At 38.8% G+C, this 24,740-nt stretch overlaps 1 protein-coding gene across 1 annotated transcript in view; it reads left to right on the plus strand.

The window, feature by feature from the left end:
• The first annotated feature begins 1,184 nt into the window (after positions 1–1,184).
• The window catches only part of LOC134792393 (indian hedgehog protein), a 65,948-nt gene continuing 42,392 nt past the window's right edge, over positions 1,185–24,740 (plus strand). Inside the window, exon 1 of the mRNA XM_063763686.1 lies at positions 1,185–1,569. Within this exon, the coding sequence (XP_063619756.1) occupies positions 1,291–1,569 (279 nt within the window). The 5' untranslated portion in view covers positions 1,185–1,290. The remainder of the gene's footprint in view (positions 1,570–24,740) is intronic.

The raw sequence follows: 24,740 nt of genomic DNA on the forward strand, positions 1-24,740 counted from the left end.
ATACACAAATATCTGAACGCCTTCTTTCCCTGTATTTTTTTAACATAATGCAATATTTTATACTCCTTAATTTTACTAGGGGACAAATTCCCGGCTGTCTTTTTTCCTGATCAGAAATTTTAAAATAGATATGAGGCTTGATAGAAAATTATATAATATGTATTCGCATGTTCGCAATTTTGCCCGTTTACGTTACTACCTACTTACACTACAACATAAAAGTTGATACAGATGTAGTGCATAATTACTTTCCATCGTGTTTTATCGAAAAAGTTCGTATCTACACGTATAAACTGTATAGAGGATTAATAGGCGTACTTCTGTCAAGTGCCTAACTAAGTACAACGTTTCACTCGTTTGATTTGATTACTGATTGGTAAAATTCCTTTAAAGATAACTAACCATGATACACAAAATATTCCACACAAGATTGCAAACAGGGTCCAAGCAAATAAGAAGTTTTGCCCCTAGTAAAATGAATGACCATGAAATTTTTCGTTAAACAACAAAAATACAGGGAAAGAAGGCGTTCAGATATTTGTGTATAAGAAAATAAATCTATCGGAAAATATGTCTATACGGAAAGAAGGCGTTCAGATTTATATATACAAGAAAAAAAAATATACCAGGAAATATATCTATAGGGAAAAAAGGCGTGCGGAAATTTTTATACAGGGAAAAAAGACGATCGGAATTTATTATACAAGAAAAAAAAAATATCGGAAAATACATCTAACAAATCGTCAAACTTAATAATGAATGTTTATATGGAAAACGTTTGTTACATTTTAAAAAATCCTTAATGTTTTTATGGTTGGGTATTCGGTAGGAAAATTCTAGTCAATTACTTTACTTACAGTCACAAGTCAGACGGCTAACAAACCTAGGTAATATACTATACACGTAGGTAATATACCTAGATAATAAAATTTCTGGCTTACTTTTTGTATGTATAATACATACATCAAAATATGTAAAAATAATTCATTCAAAATCAATAGAGGAAAATGGGGATTATTTGTATGGAGAAGCGGTCGTCCCTTTTCCTCTAAAATTTTATTGCTAATGAGGTGGTTCGGAATATGGAGGCGGTAGCGGGCGCGGGCGATCTCGGCGGTTGGCGAATCGCTCGGTTCGGTGGTGCGTGCGGCGCAAGGCGTAAGGGATGCAGGGCCGGACCGGGCGCCGCCGCCGCGGTGCACGGTGGTGGCCAGCCGCCGGGCGCTCCTCAGTGTCGCTCAGTTCGCGGCGCGCGGTGGTCGTGCGGCGAGCGCGCGTGATGTGTAGGAGATGAGGCTGGCTCTGGTGTTACTGTGGCTGGGCGCGGCGGCCGCCTGCGGCCCGGGCCGTGGCTTCACCAACCGCCCGGGGCCGCGGCACCGTCTCTACCCCCTCGTCTTCCGTCAGCACGTGCCCAACATCAGCGAGGAGAACGGCCGCGCCAGCGGCCCCCCCGAGGGCCGCATCATCAGAGACGATGAAAAGTTCAAAGACTTAGTGCCTAATTATAATCCGGACATCGATTTCAAGGATGACGAGGGTACGGGCGCAGATCGCCTCATGACCCAGGTGAGTCGATTCCCATTGGCGGACCTTCCTTCTTGTGAGCGGATCTTATTGCTAGATATGTATCCGGATGCTTAGGGTGATGCGCGTATCGTGGTTTCGATTAGAGCGTTGTTGAACATTCCGAAGTGAAAAACTTGTTTTGGTAGTGGGAAGTTGTCACTGAAATAATGAGTGAGTTTCCTGAAGTGTCTGTTTTGAAAACATGTGAATGCGCGGGCGCTGGAGCCGCCGGCCGGCGGCGGCGCAGAGACAATCCCGCTGTAAACATGAACAATGGATACAAATTGCGGGCGTTACGGTAGCTTCGAAGCGAGTGTTACGATTGTAACTCTGCAATTACGCAGGCTTTGTCAACAAATATTTTGACTCTGTGACTAATCGATGAATGATGATTTCTTTTCAATCTTGATGCCGGGTTGGGTATATATACGACAGTCATAAAAGTTGGTGTCGAGGGCTTTCAAACTCGTGCCTTGTCATTCACCATGTTTTGTGAAAACATACGGACAACGGGAAACTTGCTTATTGTTGACGGTTACTTTATTGCACTTCATTTGATATAGTCTGTTGCATTATTTATTTATATTATTATAGCTTAAAACAAGTGCAGTAAGCTGCGAAAAAAAAACGTTTTGTCATCACCCGTAATAAGTAGCAGAAAACTAAAAAAACCTTTTGAAAACAAAACTGACCATCTGTTTATGAGAACTGTTGTTACATTTTTGCTATAAATCATTATGAAGGTAGGTAAGAGAATTATGTCATTTCATTACAGCAAGTTGTTATGCTTTGACACAATTATTAATTGGGGTAGTAGATAATTATTTAACTAAACTTTATATTGAATTGGTTTAGAATACCTTAATTATTCTTTGATATAATATATTTTTTATTAATATGTTTAAATATGTAATCGATATCACAGAAATTGCGGACTTGTTAAAAAACGAAGCATTTAGATTTAACAGAAAAGTATATCATTTATTAATATAAATTACTAAAAGACATAAACTGGTATATAAAACTAAAATTAACTACAATTAAAATAACTAAAACTAAAAATTAAAAATACCTGTCTAAATTTGGTGCCCTCGAGAGGGTGCCCAACACGTAGGCATCGTTCCCGCGCTGGACTGCGATTGAAAAGTACTTTTCTATTAGAATACAAATATACCTACTTATTAGGTACTTATACATTTATGTACTATGGTACCCACATATCAGAGATTATTTAATGTAGGTACCTAAATGCAAGTGGATTAGAATAACCTAACCTAACCTACACTCCTTGACAGGGCTGGTAAAAACAATGTTTCTTTGATTCAGTTACTTTTAATCTAAGAGGAAACGGAGACAGTAAGAACTTATATGCGTTATAGGTGAGAGAACCTGTGCGTTTGTTACTTTTTTTAAGTACGCAAAATGTTCCCAAATTATTTCCAAAATTGCCTGACCGATTAAGTTGCGATTTTCTGAAAAGGATTTGTTATACACTATCGATTCTCGTAGACTTTAACTTATCAGATATCGCGGTTATAAATTAGGTATAATTTTCTTGAGGAATTTTTAGTTTTATGATGTAACTCAAATTGGAAGTGCTTTTTTATTTAAACCTATAAAAGAAAAGATAGAATTTCCATGTGGGTATACGAACGTCACCTACGTCATTAAAATTATTACTGCATAATTGGTACTTATTTTTTAATTAGGTAGGTACTTGTTATCTGCAGGTACTTCGTCCTTGTCTACCCCTATTATAAAGTGAGGCCCATATTAATAAAACCTAAAGTAGGTAGCGGTCAAGGAATTTATTTTATACCATTTCGTACTTTGTAACAATGACAATAGTATTAGGTCCCTAGCGACTTTTATATTGATTGTCACTGTGACAAGGTACGAAATGCTACTGAAATTAAATTCGTTGACTGTACTTACCTGTGCGATATTGAGGGTTAAACGTATAGTGGTCTGTATCGAAGCGGTCGGTAGACTTCTTGAAGAGTCACGTGACTGTTTCCATACATTATTTCGGCTTAAAGATATTTATTTATCAAAAAGGATAACAGTAATTCACTTACATGAGAAATGTGCACTTATGTAATACCTACATATAGACTTATGTATCGGGGGGCACGGCAGTGCCCCCGCCAAGTCGAGCGCGAAGCAAACACTGCCGTACCATCCTTTACTGGAACCATTTCGCCGCATTTTCAGGTCCCTATTTGAGAACCTCTGGATAAGACCAGAACGCAGAAATTTTCGTCATCCAGTAAGCTATAATCACATACTTAAAATCCAAAATTTCAAGTCTGTAGGTCATTTAGTTCCGAAGTTAAGCGAAAGCAAAGTTTCGCATTTATGACACACACTCACTCACTTATGATCATCAGAATAGAACTATTACTTCCCATAAACTCAGAGAGCTGAAATTTGGTACAGAGTTAGGGTTTAATGGCCACATAAAGGGAAAACTATAAAAACTAGGATAATCGAAGATCTGGAGAACCTGGTGACCCTGATTAGAAAACACAAGAGCCCAACCAAACTATTGGAGATCGACATACCGCCTTTACAAAAAATAATCAAATTGGTGGGCCGCTTCATTTGATGTCAACAATCGAAGGTCTGAAGTATCTGATGAAGAACCCTCAGTTGGTCTCAGCTGTATTAAGGCTCCGTCAGACATAGGCGTTTTGCTTGGTGCAATATATGTACACACTGTTTTGGTCATCCGACACGCCTTGATGAGCCTTTGGGAAAGTAGTACCCAAGATGGAGCTGATGCTGAACCCTGGCTGTACCTAGTGGAACTCAGGCTTGGTGCAACATATGCACACACTGTTTTGGTCATCCGACACGCCTTGATGAGCCTTTGGGAGAGTAGTACCCAAGATGGAGCTGATGCTGAACCCTGGCTGTACCTAGTGGAACTCAGGTTTGGTGCAACATACGCCCACGCTATTTTGGTCATCCGTCACATCTTGATGAGCACTTGGGAGAGCAGTACCCAAGATAGAGCTGATGCTGAACCCTGGCTGTACCTAGTGGAACTCAGGTTTGGTGCAACATAGGCCCACCCTATTTTGGTCATCCGTTACATCTTGATGAGCACTTGGGAACGCAGTACCCAAGATAGAGCTGATGCTGAACCCTGGCTGTACCTACTGGAACTCAGGTTTGGTGCAACATAGGCCCACGCTATTTTGGTCATCCGTCACATCTTGATGAGCACTTGGGAGAGCAGTACCTGAAATAGAGCTGATGCTGAACACTGGCTGTACCTAGTGGAACTTAGGTTTGGTGCAACATAGTCCCACGATATTTTGGTCATCCGTTACATCTTGATGACCGCCTAGTGGAACTCTGCAACAGGCACACGACGACAAGTCGGTTAACCAAAACAAAGTGTGCCTATGTTGCACCAAACCTGAGTTCCACTAGGTACAGCCAGGGTTCAGCATCAGCTCTATCTTGGGTACTGCTCTCACAAGTGCTCATCAAGATGTGACGGATGACCAAAATAGCGTGGGCTTATGTTGTACCAAACCTGAGTTCCACTAGGTACAGCCAGGGTTCAGCATCAGCTCTGTCTAAGGTACTGCTCTCCCAAGTGCTCATTAAGATGTGACGGATGACCAAAATAGCGTGGGCTTATGTTGCACCAAACCTGAGTTCCACTAGGTACAACCAGGGTTCAGCATCAGCTCAGATCTATGTATACTAAAGCCTTTACCAGAATGTAACAAACACTTTTCTGAAAACCGCATCAAAATCGGTTCAGCCAAACGCGAGATAATCGCGAACTAACATACATACGGGTCAAACTGAGAACCTTTATTTTAAGGCGGTTAAAAATACATCTATTTTGACATTTTTGGCAGTAATGCAGTCGGCAGCTATACTGCAGCAGGATTGCAGCATGCACTACTGCCGACTGAATTACTGAGGTAAATATCAAAAATTCGGTCAGCATCATCGTATTTGACATTTGCTGCAGTAATGCAGTCGGCAGTATTGTCGCAATATACTGCTGCAGGCTACAAAACGCTCGTGAAACTATTCAACGTCCATGATCATGCTTTCCAACGTCCAACGTTCAGTAATCGAGTGACCGCTCGCAACACGCGCTGTGTTGTGTGTGTGACTGCGCGGGCGTGATCAAAGCGGGTCGCGCGCGCAGCGCGCCGGCGGGCCGCTGCGTCCAAGCGCAGATCACGAGCGCCACGCGCTCGCGTCACGCTCGCATCGTGCCCCGCTCACGCCGCGCTTTGAAAACGCTCATGTGTGACGGAGCCTTTAGAGATATGGTAATAAAAAAACTACTCCTAAAAAGAAAAAAAATGTGTCAAATAAGAAAATCTAATAAAATAAATCAATATGCCCACGTTTCTACAAAAAGAAGTGAAATCCCACCAAAAACATTCTGTAAAAAACTAGCCAAGTCTCGATGGAGCTGCTTGTTTATCTCTAAAAAGTAATGAAATCTCAGACAAAGTCGTGCCAAGTCTAAGGTTCCTTACTGCGATTTCTTTATTATTATAGTTAATGTTGTGTGACTTGGCCGTTGAAGGGTACACAAGGGTACAAAACCAGGTGCTCCATGACACCAAACCTACAGTATAAAAAATTATTTCCAGTACAGACGGACTTCTAATCATTGATAGAAGTCCGTCTGTACGTCTATTTTATGTTAGATCGATGGTCGATTTGACGCTTCAAAAAAGAAGTGTTTGTTTCAGGCTCGCCTATACATAAGTATTATTGAAATACGCAGCTTTATCAAGCCTACAATTGACTGGTTATTGAATTAACGTTTTCCAAGTGGCAATTTTCCATCGTCAATGGGTAGCGGTTCTGGCGACAGATTGGTGCAATGGTGTCATGGAGCACCTGGTTTTGTACCCTTGTGTACCCTTCAACGGCCAAGTCACACAACATTAACTATAATAATAAAGAAATCGCAGTAAGGAACCTTAGACTTGGCACGACTTTGTCTAGATTTCATTACTTTTTAGAGATAAACAAGCAGCTCCATCGAGACTTGGCTAGTTTTTTACAGAATGTTTTTGGTGGGATAGACTTTACAACATGTAGTAAATACCATTATCAAACTTACAATAAAAATCAACCTAAAATTAAAAGTAAATACAAAATACATGTACCTACAAAACTAAAACTAATAGCTAAAAAAACTAAAAATCTATATTTTAAAGTGGGCCCCTGGGGCATATTGCCAAAGATACCGGCAGCATTTCCTCGCTGCATCGCAACGCTTATTCGTTGAGCGAGGAAGCTGCCAGCTCTTTTATCCCCAATGTAAATACAATTTAAGTTTCGATTGGCTTTTTCTATCCATGATTGTCCTCTTAAATAGGTTCAGTGCTAGGTACCCCTTGTAGAATGAAGATATCCTAATGGACTTATTTTATTTTCACTTATTGATTATAATATTTGCCCAGTTATTAGCATACACAATAGAGTTTACGCGAGTAATCGGCAAATATGTTTACATCTGACGTGCGTGTCGTCAAAGCGGCCGCCTGATTTCGCCGTTCGCAATGTTTTCAGAGTCTACAAACGGCCTTTGTGATGAATTTTAATAAGGATTTACATATTAGCATTGCATAAAGTCTTTGCTATTAAAATATTGTTTGGTTTTCGCTAATTTATGCGTGCAAATGTTTAATCTCATCAAGTACGGACAGCCATTTTATTTAAAGGCATTATGAGTAATAATGATATTTATTTAATATACTTAGTCACTTTCCTTAATTTTCATTATAAGATTTCAATATTATTTAATTTCGTTCCAATTGTTAATAATGTTGTCATTACCTACATAATACTGATAGCGTCTGTTCCGCAACTTCCGCATTAAAGCTAGGCAACGCGCATGTGACAGTTATGATACTGCAAGCGTCCATACGCTTCGGTGTCCGCGTGCCGTCAGATGGACCTTATGCGTGTATGCCACTGTTGTGGTTTGACAAAAAATTACTTAGAAATTTGCCATGTCATTGGCTTATGCCAATAGGTAATATTGACAGTTTATATTCTTCCCTTATTTCTTTATTGGACACTATAGGAATAGGACACTAAAGTCAGTCTAAGCCGACTTTGCACCGATTTGATAGACCAAAGTGAGAGAGTATCATTATAAACGTAAAATTTTCATAGAAATTTGACATGAATAATGACATTGCCACAATTTCTCATTGCAAATGCCACGCAGAGTTAACTTGGTCCAACCTTAGACTGGCAGAAAATATAAATGTTTCAGCGTCTGAAACGTCGCTGTAATGGGTCAGCAAACACTTGCGTTGACAAACAAAAATCGCGCATACAAACAGTCGCCGATGGCCTTTACTGCCAATACTGCCCGAACTGGGTCAGTTTGGAATCTGATCGACCACGTTAAGTGCGCAGGATGTTAGTTCGGAATAGAACTAGGTTATGTTGTGATTTTCGTGGGGGTACTTCACAGTGACGTGTTATGGTTGATACTTGATACCCATTTTGGTATTTTTTTGGTATTTTGTCAGTTTTTACACTTTTGGCCACTTCACTTTCTTAGTGAAATGTTTGGTTATTATCACTGGAATCGGCTTGCAAATCTACTGTCACTCCTATTAAAATGTGTCTACTTATACACCATATAAAATAACCTATAGGAAGGTACCTGTATGTCATAACAAGGAGATGGTATACAGGCCCAAATAGGTAATCATTTATATTTAATCTTTGATCAACCTATCCGGTCGATAGGTTCCTACCTACTACATAATAATCTTTGAGAATTTATATTCAAAAGTTCATATTTAGGTGATTGTTTTAATACTCGTACCTACCTATCAGAAACAAAACCAAAATACCTACTGCCCAGTTGATTTGTCATTTACATTATCACAATATTAGGTAATGTACTAATGTTATATTGTAAAATATGCAACATACCTACCCACTTAATACATTATTTTATTAAGGTAGAGAATACATCGAGTTTAAAGAAGCATATGAAAACTAAAAGTCTATATTTAAAACGCGACCGGTTCGCTAATCATAAAACACATTAATTCGCTAATATTTAAACTATTAAAATACAAATCTCATAACTACGTAAGTACTAACATCATATAGGCCGCTACCGAGAATATAATCAAATAACTGTACCTACAAATGTAGTGCATTTTCCATCGTATTTTCATGGAAACGTGCGAACGTGTCTTGCTATTTCAGTCAGTCTTGGTACAAAAAGTACTGAGGTTGACTGAAGTAGCATGACAAATACGAACGTTTCCGAGAAAATACGATGGAAAACAATTATGCACTACATTACATCTGTACCTACTTTATATATAGCCTAATTAAAGCCATTATCAGTATTCAATCCAGTGCTCATTCCAGATGCAAGAAGTAAACATTATTAGCAAAAGTGCCTCTGCAGAAATCTGGTATTGGAAGCATGTTTATCAGAGCTATTTCAGCTTACAGTTTGCAATGTCAATTACTTCAATCGGCGACTTACTAGGTCATAATCTACATCCATTAGATATAGTGTTTACGTTTTCCTTTACGATCAATTTCCTCTCTGAACTGTTGAGACCGACAATTCAATCAAAGTCAACCTAAATCTTGAAATAACGATCCGCCTTCTAGGAAACTATTGTTTGACGGTAACATGCAAATAATTGCTTCAATGCAGTATGCAGATTATACGGCAAATATTTTAAAAGGACTAAGGTATACGTGGAATCCAGTTATGTGCAGATAATAATCGGTGTATCGGTGAGTACAGACAGTTGGTGGTGTGTGCGTGCGGGGCGCGAGCGGCGGCGGCGAGCGGCCAACGCGGCCAAGCCGCCGCGGCGCGAATCCGCCGTGGGTTATGTTATGTGCCTGCACAACGCACATAGCCGCGTCGCTCCCGGCCAGCCGACCAGGCTTGCATTCGTAAAAATCTCCAAACCGGTTCGATGCGCCTCCATTACTTTCTTTCTGCTTCCACTGTGCCTCCCATTTAACTCGGGCTCACTTTTTATCAGGAATCGGTATCTCCGTCTAATAGTATTATTTATTTCTCATAAATAAGAGGGAATAGGTATGAGTAAAGTTAATGCGCACGGGAAGCGGTACGTTACATGCCAGATGCTACGAAGATAAATGCATTATGCTCTTTCCGTTGAATGTTGGATTGCGTAACTCGTGGGTTGGTGACAGCTGGATTTATATAGCCTCCACTCGTAAGGGAAACATTACTATTTACTAACGATTAGGTCCTGATGCTGACTAGTCCTATGGCATCGTTTTGACCTAAACGACCCGGTGTGGAAAATACAAATATTTTACAGTACCTACCTACTTTCCGTGCCTGTCGAAGATTTAAAGGGCCATAATGTACCTACTGTAAAACGTTGTACGATACACTTACAAATAGATTATTCGCAACTCGTCTTCTTCTTCTTCCTCGCGTTATCCCGGCATTTTTGCCACGGCTCATGGGAGCCTGGGGTCCGCTTGACAACTAATCCCATGATTTGACGTAGGCACTAGTTTTTACGAAAGCGACTGCCATCTGACCTTCCAACCCAGAGGGGAAACTAGGCCTTATTGGGAATTAGTCCGGTTTCCTCACGATGTTTTCCTTCACCGAAAAGCGACTGGCAAATATCAAATGATATTTCGTACATAAGCCATAAATGATAGTTCGTATTATTCGCAACTCGTATCGATTTAAAACACTCCCTTGGGTTGTGTCTTTCATTCGTGGCGAATTTCCTACTTTCCGCACTTGAATCGTAAATATTTAAATATCTTTTGTTTCAATCGACACGTTGATACATAGGTGGTTTGACGGCGATTCGGATTCGTTAGTCACGGCCTGAATTTCAGTGGTACATACCTTACCTTTGCTGACAGTCCATGTTTTTACGATTTCAAAGAATACTCATATTTACCTTTTTCAATTATGAAATAAGCTAGCATCGTAGCTCAGCGCCCGCGCCGCGACCGCAGCACCGCAGCCGGCAAGTAGGCGCAACCGCACCTCGGCACTCTCCGATTCCAATCGGAATTACTTACCTTTTTATGTATGTTTTTATTTAATATTTTATATCCTTCGGACGCGAATAAGCCCGGGCAGCGGTGGGGGGCGCGGGACATAAATATCTCGGTGATTTATGACGGAGGTGGTCGCGGGATAGGTCAACATTATTCAAATTCGTATTTGAGGCTCGGGTTACAATGAGCTTTTACTGCCACGCGCAGATAGCACGACCAGTCGTTACCGGGAGACCGGGACATGCCTCCCGAGCGCTATTCAAAAAATAGTTTATTTTCATAATATTCTATAAATATATCGTCCTATTCAAAATACCTTTTTAAAATCAGAATGTCATTAAATCAACAAGTCAAAACAAACTGTTATAAAGTCACTTAATTATAGATTGTTAATACAGATTTCATTAAGTCAATATACCGATACGCTAAAGTGGTTTAATTTGTTAGCAGCAAAGAGACCGCCGACCAAATTAGATACTTTTCGGCTTATTAGCGCTGGATAAAAAACAGAACGAGCGCCGATCGCTGTTAATAATTGACTATAATGAAATTAATCCTAAAATTCTACGGTTGGTTTACAACGTTGTAAAATGCAATAAAGACCTTTAAACAGCCGCGCTATAGCACTATAAAGGCAACTAAGTAAAATATATTGTTGTCAATAGACTCTTCATTAGTAATTAAAACATTATTTTCTGCAAATTATTGACGAGACAAAGTTAATAGAACTCTTTAGTTCTTTCTACATGTAAGTAGGTAGGTAACACAATAATTCAATAATTCAATAACAACATACTTAAAAAAAATACAGGAAAATTATTTTACAATTTATTCTATAGTCATATTATATTAGTATTAGATCGTAATAATGTCATTTGGGATTAGACTTTTCGTTTAAGTAATGTGTGTAATCCGTGATCATTCGCTAGTAAACAGGCATTATACTTGCTTGTTGATACCTCACCTAAAATAACATCTGTAGCCGGCGTATAAAGTAAAATAAACACTTCAAAGGAGATAAAATTTTACGCATGGTTTAATAACACTGGCGGTCAGGGTCGAGATCGGTCTGGAAAACTCCTGAAAAATATAAATGATGTGTTTATAGAAAATTCTGAGTAACAGACTTTATCTTAAGTATAGGTACCGCTCTACGGAAAACACCTGATGTAAGCGATATATTTAAAGTAATTAACACCTGATATTTTTATAAATACCGGGTGTGGCCTGTAACATGAGCAAAAAATTAAACTGTAGGCTGTACTTCTCATACCGACCAACATTTGTTCAGCGACTTTTAAAAATAACTTGTGGTTTGATTTTTAATACACTTTAAAGTTTATTCTAAGACGCAATGTATTGCGAATTTTGTTATGTTTAAGGCGTGACAAGCAACGTCAATCACGATGATATGGTGTGGCGATGGCGTCCATTGAAGATAATATTTATTTTGTATGAAAAATAGGGAGTCTAAATACTTCATAATTTTTAAAAGTTGTTGAACAAAAGTGTCTCGGTTTGAGGAGTACAATCTATGTTTTAATTCTTTGCTCGTGTTACAGGCCACACCCGGTATATAGTCGTAATTGCATAAGGTAAGTATGTATGTATGTTGATAATTTTCAGTGGTGCAGATAAATATACGAAGTTATACATTTTGAATCTACTGTCGATAGTTAGACCCTTTATTGAAATAATTATACTTATTATAATACTTCACACAGCTTCTAACACTAATGGCAGAGTGTGACAGAATTTTATTTGCGAGTTATGCCTACGGGGCAGATAATGGTACCATTATCAACAAAAATCAACAAAATCTAACATTAAACCACAAAATCCACAAAAAATCTAAAATTTACAAAAATCCAATTAGCTTTATGAATTTTTGTAGATTACGCTCCCGAAAACACTAATAACACACTGAAATAATATACAGAGTGAGCAAATAAATATGTTATCAATGTTATCATGTGTAAAATAGAGTTAGATCAAGAAAAGTCTGCAGCAATTTTGATAGCATACGCAGTGCAAGTGTTATTTAATACGTCATAATTCCATAGAAGTCTGACGTTTAAAATAACACTTGCACTGCGTGTGCTATAAAAGCGTTGCAGACTTTTCTTGGTCTAACTCTATGGATTAACTTGTGCGTCCTCTGCTCGGATGATGGATAAAATAGGACAATGGGTAACTAGGTTTAAGCTAGGTGTATGAATGTTATTGACTCTTGCAATTTTTTATGTTAACGGAACCGATCATTAAATAAATAATTATAAACACTTTCCCTAAACTGCTCGCACCTACATTTGCACGGAACAATAGGTCATCAAATAAATTTGAGTTGAGTCCAAGGTTTTCAAAATACCCTCAATATTTATTTATATGCTATTGTTCAACTAAGAGCTGTAGGATAATTATTGTCCGCCGATATCTAAGCGAGGGTCTTGTGTCTTGTGCAAACGGGGCTAAAGGACCCTGCCCACTAGCTCGATAGTTGTAATGCAAATTTCATTTCATTCAACCATATATTTATTAATATTATGAATATAAAAATAAAATAACTCACAAACTTTTATAATATATGAATTGATTGGAACTGAAGTAAATTTGTGATTAATGATGGTATTATATTATAAATATAACCCAAGTCTCTCTCTCTATTTTTACTATTTATAGGAATTAAATCTTCAATTTTCATATTTTGTTTATAGAGAGTGCAAGTCACGTATGTGATCAAGTTTCACAAAACAGTGAATTTGGACGTGGCTTTAGTTAGCGCTTTCATTTCCACTAATGCACAATACGGTCTCTGGCCGTCCTCATTTTACGTAATCCCCCAACCTTTGTCAGATCATCGGTTTGTCTAGTAGTGTCTTCCTTAACTTTTCGGCCTCGTAGATTACCCGTTGTGCGAGCAATGTACCCAGCCTTACTGTCGCTTAGTGTGGCAATGCTAAGGGCAAGGGTGATTTTTTTTGGTATTGCTCCTGCAGCTCATCATATTTCTCATTCCACGGGTGTAACAAAAATATTGGGGATCCGTTTTAGGGCATATTCCGTATCGTGTTCTGATTAGAGAAAATCCCCACTATTTTTGTTATACCTTGTATATCGCAGAAAAACTTCGAATTAATTTTTTCATCAATTGAGCTTTATCTTTAAGTATATAAAGTATGTATTTCTGGTAACAAGAAGGTATTTTATTTTCAAGGTATTTAGACAAAAACTTTATTCCTAGCGCATTGACAATTCCACCTACGTTGTACAGTAGGTGTGCAATACCTTTTACGATTGTTGAAAGGAAACACTTGTTCAAATACGCGGCAAACAGTTCAGTGATAGGTCTTTGAACCCAGACCGTGTTTGCGGTATGGTTTATATAGTTTGCTGCCGAAGGTGGCGATAAATTAACGATTTGCATCTCAACAGTAACGTAAACATGTGCGAAGTCTGCGGCGTCCTCATTATGGGCATAGTCACCTAAGACATACTTATAAGTTTTAACAGTTTCGCGTTAATATTGCTAATTTTGGTAATGGTTCTCATACATTGATAATCCAAAAGTACACAGAAAACTCTCTAAGAAATATCGAGTTCTGCACAAGCGAATTTACTATTATAAAAAAAAACTTAGCAAATGCTTCTAGCGTCAGCATAAGTAATAATACGATGTAGGTGTGTTGTGATAGATTTATAGGTTGATCTTTAGTTTATCCAATGACCTTAATGCTTTACGAGAACTCTTTAGATTACTTTGCAGATTCTGAAGTTGTAATTTTCATAAAGTTTCATTTTCGGCATTTTCCGGGAGACTACGTTTTAATGTAAGAAGTTCTACAGGTACATATTAATGTAACCGCTCTATAAACTGAGTAAAGTCTGGAATTCCACCTCCTTTCATGGATAAGTTAATGTAAATAGGCAGTTTTACAATACGTAATGGCAGCCTAATAAAATATAGATAACGTTCAAACTACACCGCCGCAAAAAGCGTTGTTTGCGAGAGTCTCCTTCGCTCGTCTGTTTTAATTACATATGCAAATATTTGATGTGCTTCAGCTGTTGCGCTTATCTCCATCTTATCTGTCAAACTCAGTCAATGCTGGAGAGCCACGGGCCACGGAAGAACAAAATTTACTCGTTTACAAATCTCAGAGTTTCTGTTCGTGGTTTTTGATCACACAAAAATGACTCCTATGTCGTTGAATTTATGCTTGAATTTTAAGAAGTTGTTTTGCGATTTGGCTTCTTGTTGAATAGTATTGCATGCATTGTAATTGTAATGCAATGAATACTTAAGATTGAAATGAAATTATAAGTCTTTATTTACTTATGTGACTTTGTAATTACTTTGCTGCTAGGTAGCAAGATTGACTTACAATAAAACAAGACAGTACGATCGACAAACTTTTAGTTCTTAGGTAGAAAAAAAACGTGTCTTACTTATTTGAAATTTAAAATAATTAAGTAAATAAAACTTCGTGACGTTATTTTTCCTGCAAAACATGAACACACAAAAATATTTGCCTTGGCTAATGTTCTTTTGAGGAAAGTTGACAAAATTAAATAATGATTTAATAGGAATGCCCTTCAGGTCGAATCAATAATCAATAATAAATATCTTCAAGGTGTACCTGGAAATTCAATTTGCGATCTATTCAGAAAATCGTATTTCCTGATACTAAATAACGCGGTGTTTATGCGTTTCAAAGTGTTCTCAATTTCGGTTATTGATGGCTATTTATAATTTATAGCTACGGTACGCGCATTCTCTTCCTTACTTTCGCAACATGATCTATCGCTTCTGCTTTTGTAGTACGTGTAAATAGTGGTGCGTAACGTTTACTACTAATAGGATATGTAAAGTAGTTGAATGGCTTATGATAAGGCGCTTCAGCGTTTATTATATTTCGAATGGCGTACGGACTTTGTTTGAAGTGGATAAACACGGATAACAAGCAACATAACCAAAGTATTGATTTGTTAGACAATTTTCACAAAAGAATATTTTCCGAGTAGCGAATTTTCACATCGCATTTTATCACGATCGCAAATTTCATTAATCGTCTTTTTTATTGCAGCGATTTTTCATGTAGCGTTTTTCAATGCTCGTATATTTTACCAGTTGATCATTATATCACAAGCAAATATTTCCAGTATCTATCTACCTAGGCTTTTCCCCCCAAAGTCAGGGTTGGGCAGTATTTCAATTACATGTATTTGAAATACGTATTTGAAATACATTTTTGTATTTTGTATTTGTATTTCAAATACTACCTGGAAAAGTATTTTGTATTTGGTATTTCAAATACTGAACTCACATGTATTTTGTATTTTGTATTTCAAATACTTCAAGCATCAAAATACATTTCTACAAAATACATTTAATGAAATTCTATAATCCTAAAATGGAACGTTTATTTAAATATAATGTACGGCTTGTACGAGGGCAAATACAATGCGCGAGCTATTCTGCGCGGAACTTTTCGTCAACAGCCAGGATATAGGGTCATTGCAGTAGTTTCCGTCCATGCTCTAGTTTTAGACTACTTGACGGATTAGCAAATAATATATTTCATTTTTAATTTACTACTTGCGAAATATAATTTTGATATCATCATCATCGTAGTCATGGCAAAGTCGATGGAGGAACTCAGCATGATGCTCGATGACCTCAACCGAGTTTCACAACGGGTGGGCTTGAAAATGAACATGGACAAGACGAAACTTATGTCAAATGCCAATGTTGTGCCCATCCCAGTCTCTGTTGGGAACTCGGTACTCGAAGTTGTTGACTCGTACATCTACCTAGGACAAGTAGTCCAATTAGGTAGGTCCAACTTCGAGAAAGAGGTCAACCGCCGAATCCAACTCGGTTGGGGAGCGTTCGGGAAACTACGTAATGTCTTTTCGTCCGACATACCTCAGTGCCTCAAGACGAAAGTCTTTAATCAATGTGTGTTACCAGTGATGACTTACGGCTCCGAAACGTGGTCTTTCACTATCGGCCTCATCTCAAAACTCAAAGTCGCTCAACGAGCTATGGAGAGGGCTATGCTCGGAGTTTCTCTACGTGATCGAATCAGAAATGAGGAGATCCGTAGACGAACTAAAGTCACCGACATAGCCCACCGGATTAGCAAGCTGAAGTGGCAATGGGCAGGCCACATTGCACGCAGAGAAGATGGCCGATGGGGTCGAAAAGTGCTCGAGTGGAGACCACGGACTAGCAAGCGCAGCGTAGGACGTCCACCCACAAGATGGACAGACGATCTTGTTAAGGTCGCCGGAAGACGCTGGATGCGGGTCGCTTCCAACCGGCACGTATGGAGGTCCAAGGGGGAGGCCTATGTTCAGCAGTGGACGTCTTATGGCTGAGATGATGATGATGATGATGATGATCATCATCATCATCATCATCATCAGCCTGCTCTCGTCCACTGCTGGACATAGGCCTCTCCTATTGCACGCCATTGAGCACGATTTGCGGCAACTCTGAACCAGCTCTTGCCAGCCGCCTTGCGAAGGTCATCGCTCCATCTAGTCTTAGGGCGTCCTACGCTACGTTTGCCGATGCGCGGTCTCCACTCGAGAACTCGTCTACCCCAACGGTTGTCGGTTCTACGGCTAATATGACCGGCCCACTGCCACTTCAGCTTGCTAATCCGGTGGGCTATGTCGACGACTTTAGTTCTCTGACGGATAACTTCATTTCGAATACGATCCCTCAGAGAGACTCCGAGCATAGCCCTTTCCATAGCTCGCTGAGCGACTTTGAATTTATGGACCAGTCCTGGTCTGGTCCATAATTTTGATATGTAGACAGATATATATATTGTTTCGACATTAAAGATTGAAATCAGTCCAAATTTGTGTAGCAATGTAGGTTTATATTCAAATTTCGTCAAGTGGACGTAAACTAGCGCAATGACCCTATAAGTTTTTAGGAAAGGATATTCGTTAAAAAAAAATAAATGATTAAACAAAAAAATTGAAAGGTATTTTGTATTTTGTATTTGAAATACATTATTTTAAACACTGTAATTTGTATTTTGTATTTCAAATACCCGTCACCAAAGTAATTTGTATTTGGTATTTCAAATACTTTTAAAAATGTATTTTGTAATTTGTATTTGAAATACGTGGAAGCCAGTATTTTGCCCAACCCTGCCCAAAGTGTACTATTTTCACGAACGTCACACTAAACTAAATCAATAGGTAGGTTAGGTTCGTTAGGTAGCTTCAGATGCCCGAAGGGCAAACCGTCCAGAAATATGAGCCCCGCGTAGCGGGGCTCCGTCTAGTTAAGTTGTAAATGAAATATTTTTTGAAAAGAAAGTTTCGTACGTTAGACTCTTTACTAATACTAAAAAAATCAGTGTGGCAATTAAAGTTTCGAAAAAAAAAGGTACTCGAAATATTTGCTTGTGATATCATGATCAACTGGTAAAATATACGAGCATTGAAAAACGCTACATGAAAAATCGCTGCATTAAAAAAGACGATTAATGAAATTTGCGATCGTGATAAAATGCGATGTGAAAATTCGCGAGTCGGAAAATATGCTTTTGTGAAAATTGTCTAACAAATCAAAGTATGAAGCCTGTCGTCATCTCTTATTTTTTATAGCTATCGTGCTCGTAATCGTAAATAATCATCATTGATAAAATATCAAGATTGTGATAGTTTTCAGTAAGTAATTGTTTAATCTATGAAAACCTATGAAAGATAATTTTGATGGCTCTGTCTGCCAACCCTTAAAAAAATTCTTAGTCCTTAGTACCTGTCTTGAATGTAGGATTTCCTGAGAAAGGTAAATGGGACTAAAATGGGTATGGGAGGCGAGCTAAACGATATCACAAGCTATCTAAATCAATAAGTAAATCTACTTAATGTATGGGGCTAGCAACACTTTAATTGTTTAAATAGGTACAGCATTTTGCAAATCGTTAAGCCTGTAGGTAGGTACCGCATCAACCGTGTAGAAAAATGTTGTAAAAGCAAATTTTCTACCCAGTCAAAATCCAATTACTCGTTCATTGTTCCCCGCTCGGGTTGTCACACATCATTAAACGGGACCAATGAGACCCGTAAAAGTATGTCCACGTCCACGGCGATCGGTCGCATAATCGTGTGCAGCAGGACCAATTACGGGCTACGTCGGTGCGAGGTGCACTTTTATTGGGTGCAAGATTTAAGTGCCAATCGACACGGCGAGTACGGTTCTGCCCGATTTTTACGGCCACTTAGCCCTTATATGAAACTATTTTGTCCGAACTTCGTTAAAGGTTGCACTATAAATTTCATTGGCAATGTATGTTGTCAGTTACTACAGTTTAACTACATATTTTATAAAGTGCGGTTTCTTTTTCTATTGAATGGTCTGTTTATTAAACGCTTAAGATTTCACGACACTTTTACCACAGTTGAATGAGTATATTATTAATGCTAAGTCTCTGCTCGTCTACCCCTTCGTTGCAAACTGCGGATTACCGAAGTTAACCTTGTCGTATTTATATTCTATCTCTTCAGCATCTCTGGCACATTGAAAGTAGTCTTATAAAAATCCGATTGTACCACTTTATGGTATTCGGGTATTCCATAGGAAGATATTCTGAGGCCGCGCAGGCCGCTCGCGCCGGCGCAGGCGCCGCGGGACGCCGCGCCCCTCCCCGCACCCCTCACCTTTATTTATATTTATTTGCCTTCCCTTCATTCAGCGACCGCCCTTTCGGACCTTTTTGTCGCCCCGTAATAGGCCCGATACAAATATTGTGAAAGAGCCTGCGGTTTGAGTGAATTTATAGCGCTACAATTGATGTTTTGACTCCGATGACGGCCACATTCCGGGATGGCAGTTTTTGTAAGAATATTGCATGCGTTGGCTCCGCATCACATGTTATATGAATAAATCAATTTTATGTTAACTGCTAAAATCAAGACAGACGTGCTTACAATATCTGCATTGTGTATTGTGGTAACTATAAATTCTGCAGCTTCTTCTGTTGTTACGGCGATTTCTCATTAAGTTTAGTGTCGAGAAATAAAAACGTAATCCATGGTAATCATTATGACGTAAAGAAATCTCACAATTCTTTATAAATTATTACAACCCTTGTATAATATTCCTAATAATCCATTGTGATAGTTAATGTTAACCCGTGCGCTCATATTTGACACAATGAGTAAGTAAGTAGGTAGTATCATTTCATAGCCTGTTATTCATACGAGGATACACAATGCAAAGGTAAATCGCTACGATTTATCAGGGCTAACCATCACATCTACACCCCATCGGGGCCCGGTGACGTTCGCGCGCGTCAGCTATCATGATAAATGGCGTATTTATATATCCGACGGGCCTAAATAGCTATGGTAGTATTGGTCCTACAACAGCACAAAAGGTAACAAAACACAAAAGTTGAAAAAGGTAAACCGCGCTATTTACAAAGTGGCTAGCGAGGACCACACAGCCACAATCGAGCCGCGCGTGCGACTCCCGCGTGCACAATAAAAAAATCATTCCCAACATCTCTTAGATCTTTTTTTGTTATAGATCTTGCATTTTGGCGACCTATCGTTTAGTATTTACGACGGTGGTGTGATTTGTGACGTTCGGAAACGTTTGCGGGTAGATGGATTTCCGTTTTTGCTGCGTTTTGGCTTTTGTCGCGGAAGTGTGCTTATCTGCTTTAAATGTTTGGAGAGCTTAACTTTATTAATCCCGTCATCTATTTCGCGTTGGAGATCTTGGCCAGATAAAATTCTTACGATAGAGTAAGGACAGATGTTTCACATGCGTGTGAATAGTGAATCTATGATAGATTGTAATGCCAAGTGCGTGTCAGTATCTCATCACGTGAGCTTCTAGAAACAAGGTAGGAAATGGCGGGCGCGGATTCCCGTAAAAACGCAAATCGTTGTGAGTCGGTGCGCGCGGTCGGCGTTGTTTACGCGACGGGCGCTGACGGACGAAGAACACCGCACAGTCTTTGACACCGCTCGCAGCCCCGAGCTATATTCGACCTCGAACATGCTATTGTTTTTACTGTTTATTTTCACTTATTGCGGTCTCACTTTCGTTAATATCTCGAACGATTATATAAATAATTATGTGTACATACATTTTAATGGGCAAAAAATAAGGCAGTAAACATGTGCCTACATAATTATAAAAACGATGAGCAATACGAGTTTAAGTATTAACTGAAAGTCCTTTTTTATTGTTATTAGATTGGGCTCGTTGATATCTTTTATAGGCGCGGCGGCTTACGACATATCATCTAATGCAACGGTTGCTCACACAATCAATGAAATAGGAACTTTGCCGTACCTCTTTACACGTGTAAAAGTTTAGTATGTATGTAATTAGTTACGCTCACAGTGCACATATGGGCTAGTTTAGGGTACGTCTAATTGAATGTAGGCGCGGCGTCGGGCGGCGGGCTAACCTAATTTACATTAATGCAAACGAGAAGCATTGTTCAGGTGTGAAACGACAGTGTCAACACGTGGCCTCTACTCAAATAGTTTATTAGCTCCACCCAGCGGCGTTCTGCCCGACAGACCTTTGTAACGTGACAGCACTCAAAGACACGCATACTTAACTTTCAAATATTACTGTTTAAAATGCCGCAACGCTCGTAACATCACTAGGTGCTGGGTTTATGCATATCTTATCTAAAACGCGATATCGGTTAGCGTTTTTCTATAAATCTTAGGACTAATAATTGTCTTTTGAGTGACGTGGATGGCCGTCCGGATACCGGTCCGACGTTCGCTGCGAACGAATACGTGCTGTTTTGCCATGTCGAGTCATTAATCACAGATTTTATTAGCAATTTTGTATTTAATACATGCACTTTATTCTTTAAAGTTTCAATCAACTGTTTCTCGAACTTTGTTTTCCGCCACAACGGACCGAATGCTCAAGAATTCAAATGCGACCATTCCGCAAAGTGCTTCGACGATTTTATGATCGCTTAACATCTGCTTTATAGGACTATTTTAAGGGTCGATTCAACGCCTATAAACGTGTCATTTTGTTTATATGTATGGCGATAGACGGGAGGTCGATGACTGAGGCTGCCCGGGCGGTTGCGGTCGCTGAAACACAAGAAGATCGCAGGAGTTTCTCGCGGCCTCGTGGCGCAACCGCGGCGCGCCCGCCACCGAACAACCGAAGGTGCCACGGCTAATAATACTCCATCTCTCCTTCAAATTGATGAGTGAGAAACACACGATCCCAAAGACGATAAAGTCATCATCGGCTATCAGTACCATTCCTCATCGCCATACGTTTACCATTTATAAAAGAACGTGTGTAATTCGATCGGGTGACAATATCGGGCCGCTTGCATACGTCACATGAAAGACAATGGCGGATCATAAATAACTGCCATCTTGGAAATTAATCTCCGTTGTGAATATTGCTCGTTCGTTAGCGTATAAAAATTGCAGATTGAGACCTTGGTGCATAAAGTGCATTCTTGTGTAAGTTTGCTTGCAGTCAATTCGCGAGGATGTGCGAATGAATGCTGCCTGTGCGGTGATTAACCGTCGATGCGTCGTGGCCATGGATTTCGCTTTTCACTGGTATTTTAAGGCATTGATTGAAAGTAAATAGTAACTTACACTAATCACAAATCTAAAACAAGTTTTCATGTAGAGATATTTAAGGCCTAGCCAGAAAAAGACATCTGATTGCCAAACTTATTGAATTCATTAAACCTCATCGTTTGACATAAGAGCCACACAGACTCTCAACAGAACTAGTAACTAAGGTATGTATATTTCAAGCTTGAGAGAGACTTCTCTTTAAAACCGAGGGATCAGGATGAATATGACATTTGGTCTCATCCTACAGCGATCCCGCGCGTCTTCGCTTCTTCACTTCTCGGAGTTCAAAGACGGGTCAAACACAAAAATGTACAAAAAGTACCTTGTCAATGACTCATCAATGCATTATGGTGACACTTGGTTTTACGAGATGGAAAATAAATATAAAATAACCATCATAACATTCAAATATACTCTTTATACGATTTTTATCGCTGTAAAGACAAAGATGTGCGTTTTGGCGTTTGTTGAACGAGATGTGGGCGCCGGCATGATTCAATTGTTTACTTTGATATGACCATCAATTTTGAACCATATGTTTAGTTTCTCTCACAATTTTTAAAGTGTATATTATTATTGTATGTTATCTTTAGCCAACTAACAACTGTTTAAGAATCATAAGAATGGCGTGGACGATGTTTTTAAAGATCAATTTAGTCTTAATTTTTATTATTTTAGGTTAATTTTCTTTCATGACCTGATTACCATACGAGATATGTCAGACAGATATTTGTAGCTAACGCGTAGCTATGTCTGTCCTAACTAGACCATGCAGCATTCGCGTAGGCCAGAAGTGCCTAGTCGTAAACGGCTAGTAAACATTTAAACCGTTTAAATCGCTACTTCGTTGCTTTAGCGCTATTTGTGAAAATGTACATTCAAAGTATTGATACTTTCTCATAGAAACTTAGAATATAATAAATAATTTCGAATCACATATTATATGTTGTAAAATTGTCTGTGCATCTACTTTCGTAATGATTTGTCTAGCGTCCGGAGCGGTGGCAAATTTTGGTGTCGAATGGCACAGAGGTTAATGGAGTCGTTATTTATTACTAACTTTTTAAGATTGAATGAATAAATTATTTATTTACCTAAAGTAGATGTTTTGTGTTGTTATCCAAATTCTCTTTACAAATATCACCATTTATCAATATAATATTTTCTTACCATAAGCAACCTTAAAGATAATTACAGGAAGTATTATGCAAAAATTATCATTTAATCGTTTAATCATAAACATACTTAGGCGACTCCATTTCCTTCTGTGTGAAATTTGCCACCGCTACTCCGGTCGCTAAAATGTCACACAGTAAATTGAAAATTGGTTTTCCACACTCTGAGCATTTTAATCGAAAACGTTTAATTTTTTAAACATTATAATTATTTTTTTTACCCTAATTCGTTTCGTTTAGTCCGACATTACATACAAAATCGCAGTGATTCCTTATATCTATGCACCGTTACAATGTCTAAATCTCTCGGCAAATGCTAAATGTATCCAGCACTTACGCGGCGTGTAAATTTATCCGAGTAATGACTGGCGGACCTTCGGAGGCGGCCAGGTTCAAGGAAAACCTAGACTGCTCATTGCCTTACGTTATCTAAACACAGGATACCGGTTCTCGGATGATAATGAATTGTTCCTTTTTCTCAGTCTTTGATGTTCGTGGCATGTTCGATGTTGAGATCGAATGAAGTGGCTAAATTAATATTGCATTTATTTTTTACAACTTTTTTGTGCTTATAATTGCTTTCATTATCGCATGACTCGGAACTATACACGGCCAAAAAATAAGTGCATTCCCGTTGCCAGGGTTTTCGCGATTTCGGGGTTGGTCCCATAGTAAAAGTTGCTCAGTATAATCCCAAAACCTCCCTGGCAACGGGAATGCACTTATTTTTTGGCCACCCTGTATAAGAAAAGAACTATGTCTAGTTTAATTAGGTACTAATTCAATACAAATTGTTTAATTTTCAATAACTCTCCCTCAACCGTCTCTTTTTGGCCCAGTGGTTGACTGGTAGAGAATGCCTTATGGCATTAAGTCTGCCATTTGTACTTGAATAATGAATAAATAACTCTTGACTAAGTAGGTATAATTTGGTCAGTGTTCAAAGCTATAAATCTATTATCCGAATTTGATGGATCATAAACGTGGCATATACAAATACATGTCATATTTACAAATGACGAACACTTCTATTCGTGATGTAGACGTTTGCTTTTAGTCCAACATTAAATGTCATTTATTTATATTCCATGAGTTTGTTGAAATCATAGGGATTTAATCAAGCTGCATAACCAAATAAAAACAATTACATAAGCATGTTTACATTGAATTTTCATTGTTGTTAACATAGCCTCATGAGCATATAATTGGTTTTCTTTATGGGAGTGTTGGCAATATGGAATGGCATTCGACCACGACGTCTTGGCCGCGGTTAGAAACACTACACAATACATACACCTCACGTCTCACGTTGCATCT

Source organism: Cydia splendana, chromosome 7, assembly GCF_910591565.1.
Source record: "Cydia splendana chromosome 7, ilCydSple1.2, whole genome shotgun sequence".
Lineage (NCBI taxonomy): Eukaryota > Metazoa > Arthropoda > Insecta > Lepidoptera > Tortricidae > Cydia > Cydia splendana.